The sequence below is a fragment of the Motacilla alba genome, chromosome 1A, assembly GCF_015832195.1.
Source record: "Motacilla alba alba isolate MOTALB_02 chromosome 1A, Motacilla_alba_V1.0_pri, whole genome shotgun sequence".
NCBI lineage: Eukaryota > Metazoa > Chordata > Aves > Passeriformes > Motacillidae > Motacilla > Motacilla alba.
The window spans coordinates 71,017,559-71,033,042 of NC_052031.1; the positions used below are offsets into that span (position 1 = coordinate 71,017,559).

Sequence of the window (15,484 nt, forward strand, 5' to 3'; positions counted from 1 at the left end):
CGGGCGGCTCTCGTGCGGCGGGGTGCGTGTTTCCGGAAGACGTGGCCGCCGCCGCCGGAGCCGCTCCCGCCGCCGCCAGTCCCGGAGCCGCTCCCGGAGCCGCCGCCACCATGATCTCCCTCACCGACACGCAGAGTGAGCGCTGCCGGCGAGCGCGGAGGGGCCGCTCGCTGCGGGGCTGGCGGCGTCGGGGGTGCGGGGTCCCGGGGCGGCCGGGCTCGGCGGGCCGCGGGCTTTGTCCGCGGCGGGGCCTCCCGGGAGCGGCCGGGCAGGGTCCGGCCGGGCCGCCGGACACCGACGGGAGCGGGCAGGGGCGGGGGAGCTCTCACGGCCGCATCCCCGCAGTGGAAGGCGCGGCGGCGGCCCTGGAGCGGTGGGAGCGGCGGCCGGGAGCACGGGAAGGGAGACGGGATGGATGGAGAGCGGCCGGGCAGCGCTCAGGGGATCCTCGGGAGAGCGGCCGGGCAGCGCTCGGGGGATCCTCGGGAGAGCGGCAGGGCAGCGCTCGGGGGCCCCTCGGCCTCGGGAGAGCTCTGCCACCGGCGCGGCCGGCATGTCCTGGGGCTGCGAGGGCTCGGTGTGCCGTGCTGCCGTGTGGAAGGGTTGGAAGGGACCCCAAAGATCATCTCAGCCATGGGCAGGGACACCCTGCCCTGGCCCGGGCTGCTCAGAGCCCGTCCAGCCCGGCCTGGAGCGCTTCCAGGGATCCAGGGCCCGCCACGGCTGCTCTGAGCACCCTGTGCCAGGGCCTGGCTGGCATTAGGGGGGAAAATTTCTTCCTGTTACCTAGCCCAGGTTTGTTAGGGTTTGTTAGGTCGGTGGGTTTGTACCCGTGGCACTTTGGCTGAGGGCTGTGAATGAATGAATGAATGAAAGCTGAACAGTAAACAAAGTAACAGCTCTGCTCTTCCGTGTGCCTCCCTCTGCACGGCAGTGGTCGGGAACCACTTCATTATCTGCATTGTAAATAGGTTTATTGTGCTGCCCTTGCTGGTAGCACACCAAACGTCTGCAGGTGATGCTGAGGGGGCTTCAAGGTGAGGCCAAGACGTTGAAGTGGAAAAAAGCAAAAAAATACTTGTATGTGACTGTTGTATCGTTTCCACTGAAGTGCTTGGAAATAGAGATCAAAGAAACGAAAGTAAAGAAGTTCCTAAGTGTGTCCTTAGCCAGGAGTGTCCTGGGGTGCTCCAGAGTGTGGCCAGCAGCTCAGGAAGCCATCCTGCCCCTCTGCTCGGGCAGTCCTGCAGGGCTGGAGCCATCCTGCCCCTCTGCTCGGGCAGTCCTGCAGGGCTGGAGCCATCCTGCCCCTCTGCTCGGGCAGTCCTGCAGGGCTGGAGCCATCCTGCCCCTCTGCTCGGGCAGTCCTGCAGGGCTGGAGCCATCCTGCCCCTCTGCTCGGGCAGTCCTGCAGGGCTGGAGCCATCCTGCCCCTCTGCTCGGGCAGTCCTGCAGGGCTGGAGCCATCCTGCCCCTCTGCTCGGGCAGTCCTGCAGGGCTGGAGCCATCCTGCCCCTCTGCTCGGGCAGTCCTGCAGGGCTGGAGCCATCCTGCCCCTCTGCTCGGGCAGTCCTGCAGGGCTGGAGCCATCCTGCCCCTCTGCTCGGGCAGTCCTGCAGGGCTGGAGCCATCCTGCCCCTCTGCTCGGGCAGTCCTGCAGGGCTGGAGCCATCCTGCCCCTCTGCTCGGGCAGTCCTGCAGGGCTGGAGCCATCCTGCCCCTCTGCTCGGGCTCCCCTGCAGGGCTGGAGCCATCCTGCCCCTCTGCTGGGCTCCCCTGCAGGGCTGGAGCCATCCTGCCCCTCTGCTCGGCTCCCCTGCAGGGCTGGAGCCATCCTGCCCCTCTGCCCCAGGGCTCTGTGCAGCCTGGGCTCCCCAGGACAGCAGGGGCTGCTGGAGGAGCTGCTGGAGAGCAGCACAGAAATGATGAGGGTCTGGGGCATCACTAAGGAGAAAGGACCGGGAGCTGGGCCTGTTTATTCCGGAGGAGACGGAGAGGGGATCCCATCACTGCATGTCACCATCTCAAATGGGTGCCAAGAGGACAGTGCCAGACTTGTCAGGGGTGCCCAGGGAGAGAACAAGGAGCAGTGGCCATGGAGTGAAGCCCAAGGAGCTCAGCAGTGGCCATGAGGTGAAGCACAAGGAGCTCAGCAGTGGCCATGGAGTGAAGCCCAAGGAGCTCAGCAGTGGCCATGAGGTGAAGCACAAGGAGCTCAGCAGTGGCCATGGAGTGAATGAAGCCCAAGGAGCTCAGCAGTGGCCATGGAGTGAATGAAGCCCAAGGAGCTCAGCAGTGGCCATGGAGTGAATGAAGCCCAAGGAGCTCAGCAGTGGCCATGGAGTGAAGCCCAAGGAGCTCAGCAGTGGCCATGGAGTGAAGCCCAAGGAGCTCAGCAGTGGCCATGGAGTGAAGCACAAGGAGCTCAGCAGTGGCCATGAGGTGAAGCACAAGGAGCTCAGCAATGGCCATGAGGTGAAGCCCAAAGAGCTCAGCAATGGCCATGAAGTGAAGCCCAAGGAGTTTAATCTCAATGAGGGCAGCATTCCCTTACACTGAGGGTGGCAGAGCCCTGGAACAGCTGCCCAGGGAGGGGCTCCCTCTCTGCAGCCATCCCAGACCCACCTGGACACATTCCTTTGTCACCTGTTGCAGGTGACCCTGGCTCTGGGTGATCTCCAGAGGATCCTTCCAGCCCTAACCACTGTGATTCCCTGATAACAGTTAAGCTGCAGGGGAAAGGGCAGTGACAGGCCTGTGATTGAAATGACATCTTGTGTATGGTGCATTTCTGGTTTGATTGCCACAGAAGGAAATGAGTCTGCCTGATAAGCACCGCAGCATCAGTTATGAAGGAGGGTGTGAAAAATCTAGAAACAAGAAGTTAAAATAACTTTGATAGCAGGATACTGGGAATGGAGGTATTGGAGAGCCAGTTAAGGCCAAGGATGAAGAGAGGCGGCAGAGTTTAGCAGCATTCAGGGTCAGTGATTTCTTGAGATACTCGGACATTGTGCTGTTCCTGGGATGAGTACTAACCCTTGGGGTTTCTGATTGATTAAACCCTTGTGGGCTTTGCTTTTGTCCTTAACTTCCAGTCTGGAGTATTCATTGGGCAAAAAAATGAAAATCTCTTCCGGAGGAGACTCACTGGTTTTATTTTGCTTGGTTCCTCGTGTGGGACCTTCAGCTATTTCCAGTGCTAAGACTGTTGGCTTTAACTGTCAGAGACAGGAGTACTAAATAAAATACTCTGACATTTAGTGGTTTTAAGGGTGGGGGTTTTTTTAGTTTTTCTGAAATGCTGAAGATAGTTCATCAGATACTTTAAAACTCACTGCTGTCTGGAAAAATGCAGCGTTAGCCATGGAGTCACTGGTGGAATAGTGTGATAAATACCTGGAGAGAACCACTGCTGATGTTTGGAAAGTTAATTCTGCATCTGTAGTCTAGAACATAATTTTAAGTGGTGCATTGAATGATGTTATAAACCACTAGAGATTTCAAAAGAATTCCCTTAGCTTTTCCCAAATTAAATTTTCAATACTAAAAAATACTGCTAGCAGAACAATAGTTATGCATTGAATATAAGCTGTATTAGTTTTTGTCTTCTAAAAGCCTACAGCACACAATTCCATTTCATTTTGCACTGTATTATGCACAGTAAGAGACTGGGGATGTGCATTGTCTGCCCTCATCTTTCACAAGCAATGTATCTTAATTTTGAATTTTAAAATCTACTAAGCTCTTTTGACACAGCGCTGCAGTAGTCTTGCACAGCTTATGGAATTTCTGGAGAAACACCGATGAAGGTTTGCTCCCTTGTCTCAGGAAGTCATAATAATCCAGAATAAATACAGCCTGGCCAGTGTGTGTTTCTGCATTTCTAGGCTGATATGTTTTATTTGACTAATGTGGGAAAGCTCTTCTGGCACAGGAGAAAACATTTTAAAATAGTTTGCTCCCTCTATAAATATTCATCGTTTGTTGTTGAAAGGATTTTCTACGAAATGCCAGCTCTTTCTTTTCCTTCCTCTGAGAAGTGTAGTTAAATATATTTACAAATTCTGATCCCAATCAAGGCAGTGAGAGCCTCTGCTGAGATACCAGCCCTGGAGGATGGTGGTCCTGGACCATTCATCTGCCAGCAGTTATTCTGGGGTAATGAGAATAATGTTCCTTTCTCTTTTCCCCTTTTCCCTCCACTCACCAGAGCACATGGGTGACTCTGCAGTGACTCAGAGCCCATGGTGGCAGAAGCGCTTCCAAACCGGTTTGGGGTGGTGACAGAGGTGGCAGAGGGGATTGCAGCAGCTGCTGGGAGTTGGCTCTGCCTCCTGCCCACATCCATCCCTTGAGCTGTGGCTGGGGAGGAGCGAACGCTCGCTTCCAGGAGTGCGGATTTATCTTGCTGGCAGCTGGTAATTCCTCTGGAGCCCTGCCTCCACGTGTTTTCCTTCCAGAATGCAGATTGTTTCTGCTCTTCTGAAGTAAAGAGTACTGGAGAAAAGGGCACTTGCAATTGTTACAGTGCCTTCAGTCAGCAGATCCATTGAAAATACAACTTGCAATTCTGTTTGTCATTGTGAGCAAGTACGGAGAGTGCCTGTAGTAAATTGATTGGCTTGAGTTACTTAGTGCTTTTAATTGCGGGGTGTTAAAATGCTGACAGTAAAAGTTCAGAGTGGCAGGCTATACCATACAGCTCCAACAGCATGTGCTCTGCAGCCTTGCTGAAAGCCCAGCCCTCAGAGAAGTCTGGCAGTGGAATGCTGCTGTAACAAATCTCCGAGCTGTGTTGAAATTTATTTCCAATAACCCCTTGGAACAGGCATAATTACCCTCCTTTCTTCCAAAGCTTATCAAACAACAGCAAATGACCAAGTGCATCAACAAAGTGCAATTAAAATCCATGGAGGCAGGTCTGGCCAGCAGCAGCAATGAGGGCTGCGATTGTAGGTGTGGTTTTTGTTTGGACAGGCTATGCAAAACTACTTGGAACTTCAAAATACACATTTATGCAGGCATAGTATCAGGGTGGGCTTTGCTAAGCTGTTTTTGTTTTGCAATTTACCAACCTGTAGGTTTCTGTGTCTGGTCACAGTGAAAACAACAATAAATGCATGTGTTTGCAGCCCTGTTGCTGCTGCTCCTGGTTTTTCTCTCCCATTTGTCTGCGTGAGAGTCAAAGGAAGGCTTTAGAGATTTAAAATTAAAAACAGGATGTATTCCTAATAGCAGTCTTCAAGATACTTTAGAGGCTACTGTGAAATAGTAGTTTTAATCCTAGCTTGACATTTGTTTCTCACACAAACCTTCTTCCCAGTATTTCTTGAGCATCCTTTGTAGAACTCCAAGTTTATAGAACTGTTCAGACTGGAAAAGAACCTTTAAGAGCATTGAGTTCAGCTGTTAACCCAGCACTGGCTAGTCCATCATATAAGCAAAATATATAAGTACAAAAGGTATTTTTAAAAAAATCTGCAAAATAAGATCATAAAATGAAAAATTTCATAAAATGAAACTGCTGTGCAGCACTAGCAGTCTAGAGATATTGTATCTATGTGTAACGTGGATCTATCATTTAATTAATAAAAATTAAATATTAAGTATGAAAATTATACTTGAAGCCTCAATATTTAGTATCTGCCAGTTTTGTGAAAACTGGCAATTGTCTGGAGACCCAGGCTAGTGTTTGATAGCTGTCAGCACAGGTGTGACTTGGAAAAATCTGCAGGATTCATCCAAGTTGTGTTCCATCTGGAAACTGCTGTGCGAGTCATGGGAGATGGAACGTGAGGTCTCAGGAGGATGGAGGGGACCAGGGTACTTACATTTCTATGGGGAAGATAATGGGATAAGATCTGCAAATCCCAGAGTATTCTGAATTAAAAGAGAAGGATCACAAGGATCTACTCAGTGATCCACAACCCTTCAGTGAATGACCCAGATGGGAATCAAACCCTGACCCTGGAGTTATTTGTGCCATCTTCTGACCAACTGATCTAATCTGGAAACCAAGTTTCATTATCTCTTTACAATCCTTTTCTCCATACTAGCAATTAATCAAAAGGGATGTATGTCTTTGCTGTATGTGTGTATATATATATCCATATTTATTTATGTTTTGCATTCAATTCAGTGTCTAGTTCCAAACATGGACTTTGTTGATAAACAGCTTCCAAAGATCTGTCTGTTGAAGTAATTGGGGTCTACAAGATTTATAATATTTGTACACTCAAGGAAGTTTCTACATTTAAAATATCTTCAGATTGGATGTTCTAATTTTTCCCCAGTTTTTATCCATGACTTTTTCTTGGTATCATGTTTTGTTACATGCCTAAATTTGCTTCTTTTTCAGAGATTGGAATGGGGCTAACAGGCTTTGGAGTGTTTTTCCTCTTCTTTGGAATGATACTCTTCTTTGACAAAGCTCTTCTGGCTATTGGAAATGTAAGTGCCTTTTCTACACTGCTTCAAGTATGTGATCTGTTAAAGATAAGCTAAAAATAGAGCAGCGTGTTATCAGTTTGAAGCTGCATGACAAAGATTACTGTGGTGACCTGCTAGAAGAGAGGGGTTGTGCTCAGTGATAGGAGTGAATCATTTTTGCTGCTTGAGGTCAGAACAGCTCACTCTGTGATCATCGCCTTGGGTCAGGCCTGTGGCATGCTGGTAGACAAGAAGCAGCTTGTTCCACAGTTGTGCTGCTGCAAATGTGATTTTTTGTGATCCTCTGAGATCGCTGTCAATTTGAGCATCTATTTGGATAAGAATCTTGCAGTACATGCTAGCAGATGTAGTTTTGCAGTGCTGTAGGAGGAAAGAAAGAAGCATGACTTGCTGACACTTCTGGCTTTAGAAGAGCCAGAGCTCTTTCATAAAAGAGAGATTCCACATCTGCTGCTTTTACCAAATCAGAGTTGTCACTCCAAGCAGCACAGAAAATAAATCCTGGTTCTGGTACATGAGATTTCCACTCCAAATATCAAATGACAGGGTGTTTTCTGCATGTGCTAGTCTCCGTGCCTCTGCTGTTCTCAGCTTTGCCAGGCAGCCAAAGCACAGCCTGGCTGGGAGAGGTTCAGCCCCTCTTCTGCTGATGCCTCCAAGTCTGCAGCCAAACAGATCAGTTTCATTCTCAGACACTGAGATTCCCTGAAGGGAAGTAGAAAGTTGTGTATCTGAATTTGGGTTCATTAGTTGAAGCATTGTTATGAACCATCAGATCAAGTGTGCAGTGGGAGAGTGAAAACTGAAATAATGCTTATTTTTTCTTTTCCTAATGTAAGGTGGAAATACGAGATCCTGTTTAGGGAAAATGAAAACGTAGGTAGGAAGAGACAATGACAGGCTATGTGGTAACCAAAGATAATGCAAGAAAAGGTACTGTATCCTTGCAGAGAATTGTTTTTATTAAAAGAAAAGTTATATCAGAAAGGGCAGGAGGTTCTAGGAAAGCGATTTATTAAATACCATCCAAAACTTGAGTAAAACATGAGATACTATCACCAGAAGTAGTTGTAACTAGTTGGTGTGATAGCGTTCAGTCCATACTGGCACAAATAAATAAACAATAAAAAAGCTCTGCACAGTAAAAAACAGCTGTTGAGCTTTTTCTCTGGCTTTGCACTGTGAGTAGATCCGCAGAAGCTGTTGAAGATGTCAGTGGCACAGAACAGAGGTGCTGTTGTGCGTTGTTAGTTTTTAGGAACCTCTGCTGTCAGTAGGACTGAGCTTCAGCACCACCTGTGTAGAGATGGGACAGGGCAGATACAACTGCTGTCTTGGGTGTGTTTGGCAGAGACCACAAAGGACAGACCCTTCACTTTCAAGCAGCTGAGAGCTACAAGTGCTTTAAGATGGACCTCACAAAAGAAAACCAGTAGTAAATTCATTCTCGCCAACTGCCTCGTGCTATTAAAAGGAGTTGTGCAAGAAAAGCAGTGTAATTTTATAAAATATGTAAATATATATATGTGTGTTTACATCCTGTCCTTGGGAACATAATTAGTTGTTTTCTTTCTTTGGTTTGTTTTGTCTTTTCCAGGTTTTATTTGTGGCCGGCTTGTCTTTTGTTATCGGCTTAGAAAGAACATTCAGATTCTTCTTTCAAAAACACAAAATGAAAGCAACGGGCTTCTTCCTGGGTGGTGTGCTCATAGTTCTCATTGGCTGGCCTTTAATAGGAATGATCCTGGAAATTTATGGCTTCTTCCTATTGTTCAGGTGAGTCTTGTTTGAAAACAACTTTGTGTTCGTTCATCTAGGAATAAATGTATTGTGTAATGTTTGTGTTAGAGCTGACAAAGCAGCATCCTTTAAATGTTCCTTTTGGACAGATTTTATATGAAATGGTTTATTTACAAGTTGGTAAGTATTTCTCCAAGACTCAAATCCTAATGTTTGTGAGGCATTTACCAAAGTGACTTTGATAATGCTGATGTCTAACCAAAGAATTGCAAAGCTTCAAAATGTGTGTGGCAGCCCAAATTATTAGCAGTATGAAGTTTAAGTAGCTCCTCATGGAAAAGGGATACTTGGTACTTTTTTCAGTAGGGAGTCTGTCCTTTTCTTTAACAAATGGGGCAAAATATTTATTTACAACCATCCTAGGTTTGTAACCTTACCATTTCATCACTATGGCAGCCCAGGGAAAAGCTGTTTTCTGTCGTGTTTCATTACGATTGTGCCTTGGAGTCAGAACTGCTTGTTTGGGTGAGCAGTATCTAGACTAAGTAAAGGAAAAATGGAAATTCTGGGGGTTTTTTAAACAGCAATCTTGAAACATGTTATAACTTTCACAGTGTGTCGTTTAAGTTCTTCATAAATGCAACTGTAATAGTGAAAGAATTTGACTTGTTACAACCTGCATAGATATCTGTATTTTTATCTTTATTTCCATGGCTGAAGTTCTATGCTTCCCTACAGAACAAAGCAAAAGATATATGAAAAAGTAGAAAGGGAGGCTTCTGGTTGTGCTTGAACCTCTGTCCAGATGCAGATTGTTTCAGTAATGATTATTGATCAAGTTTCAGACCCTGAAGTGTTCTGTGAATGGCTGAATAACCCTGTTCCTGTTAATCAAAGTGAAACCATTGTTCTTATGGTGTTCATTTTGTACTCAGTAAAATTGTATGTTAATCTGGTATTTAGTTCAGATAAAATGTTTATTTTAAAAATAAATCTGAACTTGGCTCTTAGTGGAGACAGTGAAATTTCAGAAAATGAATTTAGTGGGCTTAATGTATTTCTTATTGCTCTGCTCTGTGTTACTCTGAATTGTGTCACTGCAAGTGCTGTGATAATCTCAGTATTTCACTGAATGCAGTGTCACTTCCTGCATGTACTGCTTGGTTTAATCAGCCAGCACAAAGCAAGCAGAATGTGTTTCCAACAGAACACTCTCCTTTTAAAAGATCTCAAAAGAGTTAGAAGTTATTCTGTCTAAGCAGGTATGGTTATGGATTATCCAGTGGTGCTTGCAAGGTAAAACAGTGTTGAGAGGTCTATAAAAGATCAATAGTTATCCCCAGGACTAGCCCTTAGCCTGAAGGGAACCAACAAGGGATGGATAATTCCAGGTGTGAATGGCTGATCTGTTTTAATTTAAAGCATCTGGAGACCAGTGGTTTGGACTGAATGATCTTAAATGTCTTTTCCATCCTCGATTCCATGATTCCGTGACCATCTTTTTGTTAGCTGATAGGATCTAAATCCCTTGCTACCAGGCTGACCAGTGCCTTCAAGCAAAGCTTTTTGTTTTGCTTCAGTCTTGCTCAGCTCAACCATCCTCCTCTTGCCAGCAACTTGCTCCTTTCTGAAGAAGTTACCAACGAAGTCTTTCCTCAAGCACCATTCTGTACTGTTCCTCAGGGTCCTGCTGCTTGGTTGCATAGCAGAAAACTGCCCTGCTATTATGGGATGGCTGTTGTCATCTGAGGTGCTTTTGGAGCCTTGTTCAGGTGACAGCCCTGCTGACAGTATTATCCCTGCTGTACTGACTGTTCCTTATTCTTGGACACAGCAGTTGTTTTAATCTGTTACAAGTGGTTTGTGTGCCCTGCCTCACAATCTACTGGGCTGCTGAAATGATCTGGTTTAAAAAAAAAAAAACCAAACAACTCAAAACCCCCCTTATTGGTGTGGATATTACCCAGCAAACAGATCCTAGCAGGGTGGTGAAGAGGATGATGACTTGTGAAATTTGAATTTCACTGTTTCACTGTGGCTGAGTGCACATTAATCCTTATTCCACACAGGGAATGCTCAACTCCAGACTGCTGGGAATGCCAGCAGCTGAGATACTGCCACAGAAAATGTGGTTTTCTGCTGCAGAGGTTAGGGGGAGAGTGCAGGGGCTACACCACAGCATCTGTGCCTGGCAACGTCCCCGGGGTCACCATTCAAACCACTGACTTCAGTTTGGGAAATGAATGAACACACAACTCTGTCATGCTTCATTTTCTTGAGTTAATGTAAAGAGTATCATGCGAGGTTTTAATTAGAACCTAAACAATTAAACATTGAAATTAGTTAATCAGAACTAACTTCACTTATTTCTACATTGGGTCTTGAATGTATTTTCTATAATATAAAGAGGAATTAGCTCAAAATATGTAACAATTTTGCTAATTTTGAGAAATCAGTTTTGCTGACTGAATTAGGTATTTTCACATGAGTTATTTTTTGATGAGCTGACTGAGAGTTGCCAGCTATGAGGAAAATAAAATCCATTTAAAAATACACAATTTCTTTCCTGATTTTCTCCTTTCTCTGATGAATGTGTATTGATATATTTGGTGAACAAGTGTGCTGCTAACAAGTTGCAAGGTTTTCTGTAATCTTGATTTAAAAATTTTAAAAATTAATTTTTTTTTTTCATGTTACAGCAATATGAGAAAAGCTTAATTACAAAAACTAATACAATCTTCTGATGTTTTACCTAAAGGGGGTTCTTTCCTGTGGTGGTTGGCTTTATCAGAAGAGTTCCAGTTCTTGGATATCTCTTGAATTTACCTGGTATAAGCTCGGTAAGTTTGGCACTTCATGCAACAACTGAAGCATGTTCTGGTTTTCATTCCACTGACACAGCACCCGTAGAAATGCATCAAAAATAAAGCAAATTTAACTTTGGAGCAATGACTTCCAATGCATTCCTGCACAGTTCTTGCACCGTGCACATGCCATTCATTGCCAGGGAGACACTTCCAGGGTAGGAGGAACAAAAGGAGGCGTTGGCAGAAGCTGCCCCTGCTCGTGGGCAGTGACGTGGGAAGAGCCCTGCGTTGTGACTGGGACTGCTTCTGCTTCACTCGTGGTCACCCTGGGTGACCACGCAGCTGAATCCTGCCACTGCCCTGGGCCTCTCCTGCTGTACGATGAGGAGGGCGCCGATCTTGGTGCAGTATTTGGGTGAACTTAGGAAAAGCGGCCTCCAAAAGCAACGAGTGGAGTTCAATGTCATGTTGCAGCTCATACGGTGAACCCAGAAACTCTCAGCATGCATAGTCATTCATCAGATATATGTATTGAGGTCCACTGCACCAGGCTACATCTTTTTATTACTAAGATTTGTGGTTTTTTAAATGGAATTTTCCATTTTTTTAGTCAAATGGCCAGGGATTTGAAGACAATTAACAGAAAGATGCTAAACTAGGGTGTTGCAGTCAACTACTTTTGCTGTGCTAATTTATTTATGTATTTTAAGAAAAGCATTTGTAATACCAGTTTTGAAAACAACAGTTTTAATAGCTACTACTGAAAATTAATAGTGGGAATAACTTAGATGCATACAGGCTGTTTTTTAAAAATGAGTGTTCCAGATCATCTGTTCCAGTCTCACAGTTAGGCCAAGCTGTGGCTCATAATTCATGGTCAATTGAATGTTTCATCTGTCAATTGATCCTAATCATATTTAATTTGATCACAACGGGGTTGAATCTTGTTTTTAAAAGATAATTGTTAATGTTTTATTCAAAGCCTACGTAGGCTCAGAAGAGAATCCACACTGATGGTCAGTTGAAATATCTTCCTTGGTCTACTAATGCATGTGTGGCTGAGACTGTATTGTTTTGTTTTAACCATTCAGCTGGCAGTGTTATCTGCATTCTTCTATTTCCTTTCTCATTCTGTTGCATCTTCACACTGCACTGTTAATGTCTATCTGAGAAAAACATGTTATGCAGAAACACAGTTGCAATTTGTAAGGATTTTGGTTTTCACAAACCTAAGCCGTGAGACCTCGGTGAGTACTACTTGACTCTCATTTGCAGTCGCATACTAACTGTGCAAGTAGCAAGCAGTATTTGAGAGCAGCTTCACTCTACATCAATGTCATCAACCTAAAACCTCTTTGTCTCCTTTTCCACAGCTTGTAGATAAAGTTGGAGAAAGCAACAACATGGTATAATGACAAGAGGGCGGAAGACTGATCTAAACTTTTACTGTATTATTTATAAAATCCCTTTGAAGAATACTCAGCACAAAGATTAAGTTGTGTACAAAGGAAAAAGCTTGTTACGTTCTTTACCTAACAGTTTAATTTAAAATGTATAGTCAACAGTATACATTAGAAGAGAAGCTCAGCAAGTATGCTTCTAGGAAAGTAACTCCAGAGTTCGGGAAGTAAACTGAAGAGGGGAAACTCATGGAATAACCCCTGTTACAACCGCTCAAGACTGTTCTTGTTGGTTTTGGAAAACACGCTAGAGGCAATGAACCCTGTGGAATTAACGGTGCCTGTTCTTTACCTCCTTATTTTGAAGGTGCAGTAGAGCAAACAGGCCTACATTTTTAAGGGTGACCCAAACTTACCCAACCCTCTGCTTGCTATCCTCAGAGTGCAAAAAATCAAACAGGAAACTTCTTGTGTAACAAGAGATGCATCTTTGCATGAAGGTCAAGATGACTATTCATCTATAAGTGTATTATGACAATAAAAAGGAAACCCTACACAGTTCTGTTGTAAACATTTTTGTAAATATGTGGCTGAAATACAGCATTGTTATCTTAACGTTTCAAAGCCAAATGTTAGTTGATTGTATTTGCCTTCCGTTTCGGAATATGCAAAAGGTCAATCTTTAATAACTTTGGTCTCAAATGTTGGTTCTGAACATGCAGAGCTCAGTGGGGAACTCTAGAAGCTGACTTGCAGGCCCTCCAGGTTGTTCTCCTTGAGCCATGTTCCATGTGCATCCTGATGAGAATGTAGCCCCTTGTCACTAACGTGGAAACTCTGTGAAATACGCTTAGTTCACAAAAAACTGCATTAGGCTGAGGTGCTGATGTGAACCCTGTGACATGCAACTTACCACAATCTGGAGCTTTGTTTTTAAACAGTTTGAAACTAAGCTTTCTTTGTTTACTCTGGAACTACGAATTGACTTTTATTTTTTACGGTAATAAAATGGAAACTCGAAGCTCTGTGTGCGTGAGTCTCTGGGGAGAAAACTGCTGAGTGACTGGGGCAGACTAGAGAGCAAGTGCCAATCTCCACGCGTTTGTAACGTGTTACTGGGCTAGCTGGTTCTCTTCAGACAGCTCCAGGTTTCAGCAGCAGCTTTGTTGTTACTGAGGATTCTTGGCTCACCTGGAATAAATGTCCCCTCCTAAAGCACGGGTCCTGTTTCTGCTCCTGTTGAATGTTAAACCTTCTGCACTTGCAATAGTCTCAGTTACAGTGTCCTCACCTAACAAACTGCTTCTGCAGTGAATTGTGTTTGTGCAGGCAGGGGGGCTTCTGTTGCGTTTCATTTTCTTTTCCCTTTCGTGTAATCCTGAAACAGTTCCCCAGTGTAGTGTTAAAGGTAGCTATGTAGCCTAAAGGTCCAATGACTGGGGTTTTTTAGTTTGTTTTTTTCTTTATTATCCAGTTAAAATTGGAATTTTCTAATGTAAGTTTTAAGTTTAAAAATCCTCATATACCAACCCTTTTGAAAGTTGCTCTGAAGATTATTTGTATAAAACAAGGAGTTTTTTCATTGCAACTGTATAAATAGCCACAATCTACTATTATCAATATTTAATTTGCTTCCTTCTAAAACAGGCACAAAATTATCCAGAAAAATAAAAACCAACTGTTATTTTGCAATTAATAACATCTGAAAAATCAGTGGGTTTATTTTACAAATGGCTGTATTTGCTTGATGGCATGTGCATTACAGTTGAGAGACAGGAGTAAATATGATTGCTGGCTCTACCTCAAGAGATAAACCATTTTAGATAGCCCAATTTTAACTGCTCCTCCAGCTCTGTGGTGTGTTACAATGACTAGAGAATAACACGACAGCAGCTTAGCCAACCCATCCTGGTTGCTGTGGTAGGGCACTGGGCTGTGCTGTGGGAACCAAGTGCTGTCTAAAGCAGGCAGTGCTCACCATAAAATCAGCTACCTGAAGGTTTCTGTGCTTCTGTCTTGAAAAATAATGTGATGGAAAAGGTGGATTGCAGCACATGCCTGTGGATCTCTGGCTGCAGCAACTTGCTTGGTAAGCTGAAGTACCTGCATCAACAAGAAATGATGATGATGGTGTCTTTTGGAGGTGGTTCTTGTATGGCTGAGGATGGTCTTTTGCCTCTTTGAGAAGCTGGGGTGTAGGAAGGTCATCTCATTTATATTTAGTTCATTGTTTTAAATCAAAAGTCAATTTTTTGTCGCACGTGAACTGTTGTGGAAAGCATCTGAGGGAACAGAATTGTGTGTTGAATTTAGCATAGCCCATCCCTCAAGGTAACGTTGTTTTTGAGACAGTTTTGCCAAGATAAATGTGGGTGGCAGCAAAGGTCAAAACAACTTAGCCTTAAAGTGTTTCTGTCCTTGTAAAAATATCTCTAACAGAAACATGCTTGGAATGTTTCCCCTTTTAAATGTAATTTATAATTGCTGCTTTAAAACTCATGAGGATGGATCTTATTCTGAGCAAATGAATACTGTAAATATCCTTGTCATACCTTGAATAAATGGGAACCTTTTTCTATAATTTGTCTCTGTGTCTTGGTGTGCACATTTTAAGACAGTCTGTTGACAAGTTTTCCTTTCCAGAGGGTCAGGAGTACAGGCTGTTACTGCTTGGCTGTCTTACACTGTTGTGACTTTTACAGTAAATAGGGGCTGGGATTAATCTTAAAAGGAAAGGTTTCCCCCCTTTTTTACAACAAACCCTTTACATCAGCATCCCCCTAATTTTTCAAGTTCCAGTTTCAGACGCAGCACAACAAAATATGAAATTGCAGTTACATGGGAAACTGCCTCCTTTTTTTCTGGGGAAATAACTGTGAAACTTCAGGAGAAAAAGAGCACGTGTCTAGATCCTGGAGCAGGGTTTTAGTCTAGCTCAAGGATATGACCATGAGTTCTGTGTATCCTAGAAAGTGGCCTGATAAGCAGGTTTACCATTCTCTGCAAGCTTGTGGCTGGTTGTTGGGGATTTCCACGGGAGAGCAGCAAAGCAAAGCTTTTAACTGGTTGTTGAGGTGTTGTGTT

At 44.4% G+C, this 15,484-nt stretch overlaps 1 protein-coding gene across 1 annotated transcript; it reads left to right on the forward strand.

Annotated features, from left to right (window-relative positions):
• Positions 1-6: 6 nt before the first annotated feature.
• Positions 7-14,981, forward strand: GOLT1B (golgi transport 1B). Its single transcript, XM_038155004.1, has 5 exons — positions 7-135; positions 6,362-6,453; positions 8,051-8,229; positions 10,952-11,033; positions 12,374-14,981. The coding sequence occupies exons 1-5, from the start codon at positions 111-113 to the stop codon at positions 12,410-12,412; spliced, it is 417 nt and encodes a 138-aa protein (XP_038010932.1). The 5' UTR covers positions 7-110; the 3' UTR covers positions 12,413-14,981.
• The last annotated feature ends 503 nt before the right edge of the window (positions 14,982-15,484 follow it).

Excerpts from the sequence above, each read along its gene's own strand:
- GOLT1B (XM_038155004.1), top strand. The coding sequence starts at position 111 with ATGATCTCCCTCACCGACACGCAGA. Across the intron at positions 6,454-8,050 it reads CTCTTCTGGCTATTGGAAAT|GTTTTATTTGTGGCCGGCTT; the intron begins GTAAGTGCCTTT and ends TGTCTTTTCCAG. Across the intron at positions 11,034-12,373 it reads ATTTACCTGGTATAAGCTCG|CTTGTAGATAAAGTTGGAGA; the intron begins GTAAGTTTGGCA and ends CCTTTTCCACAG.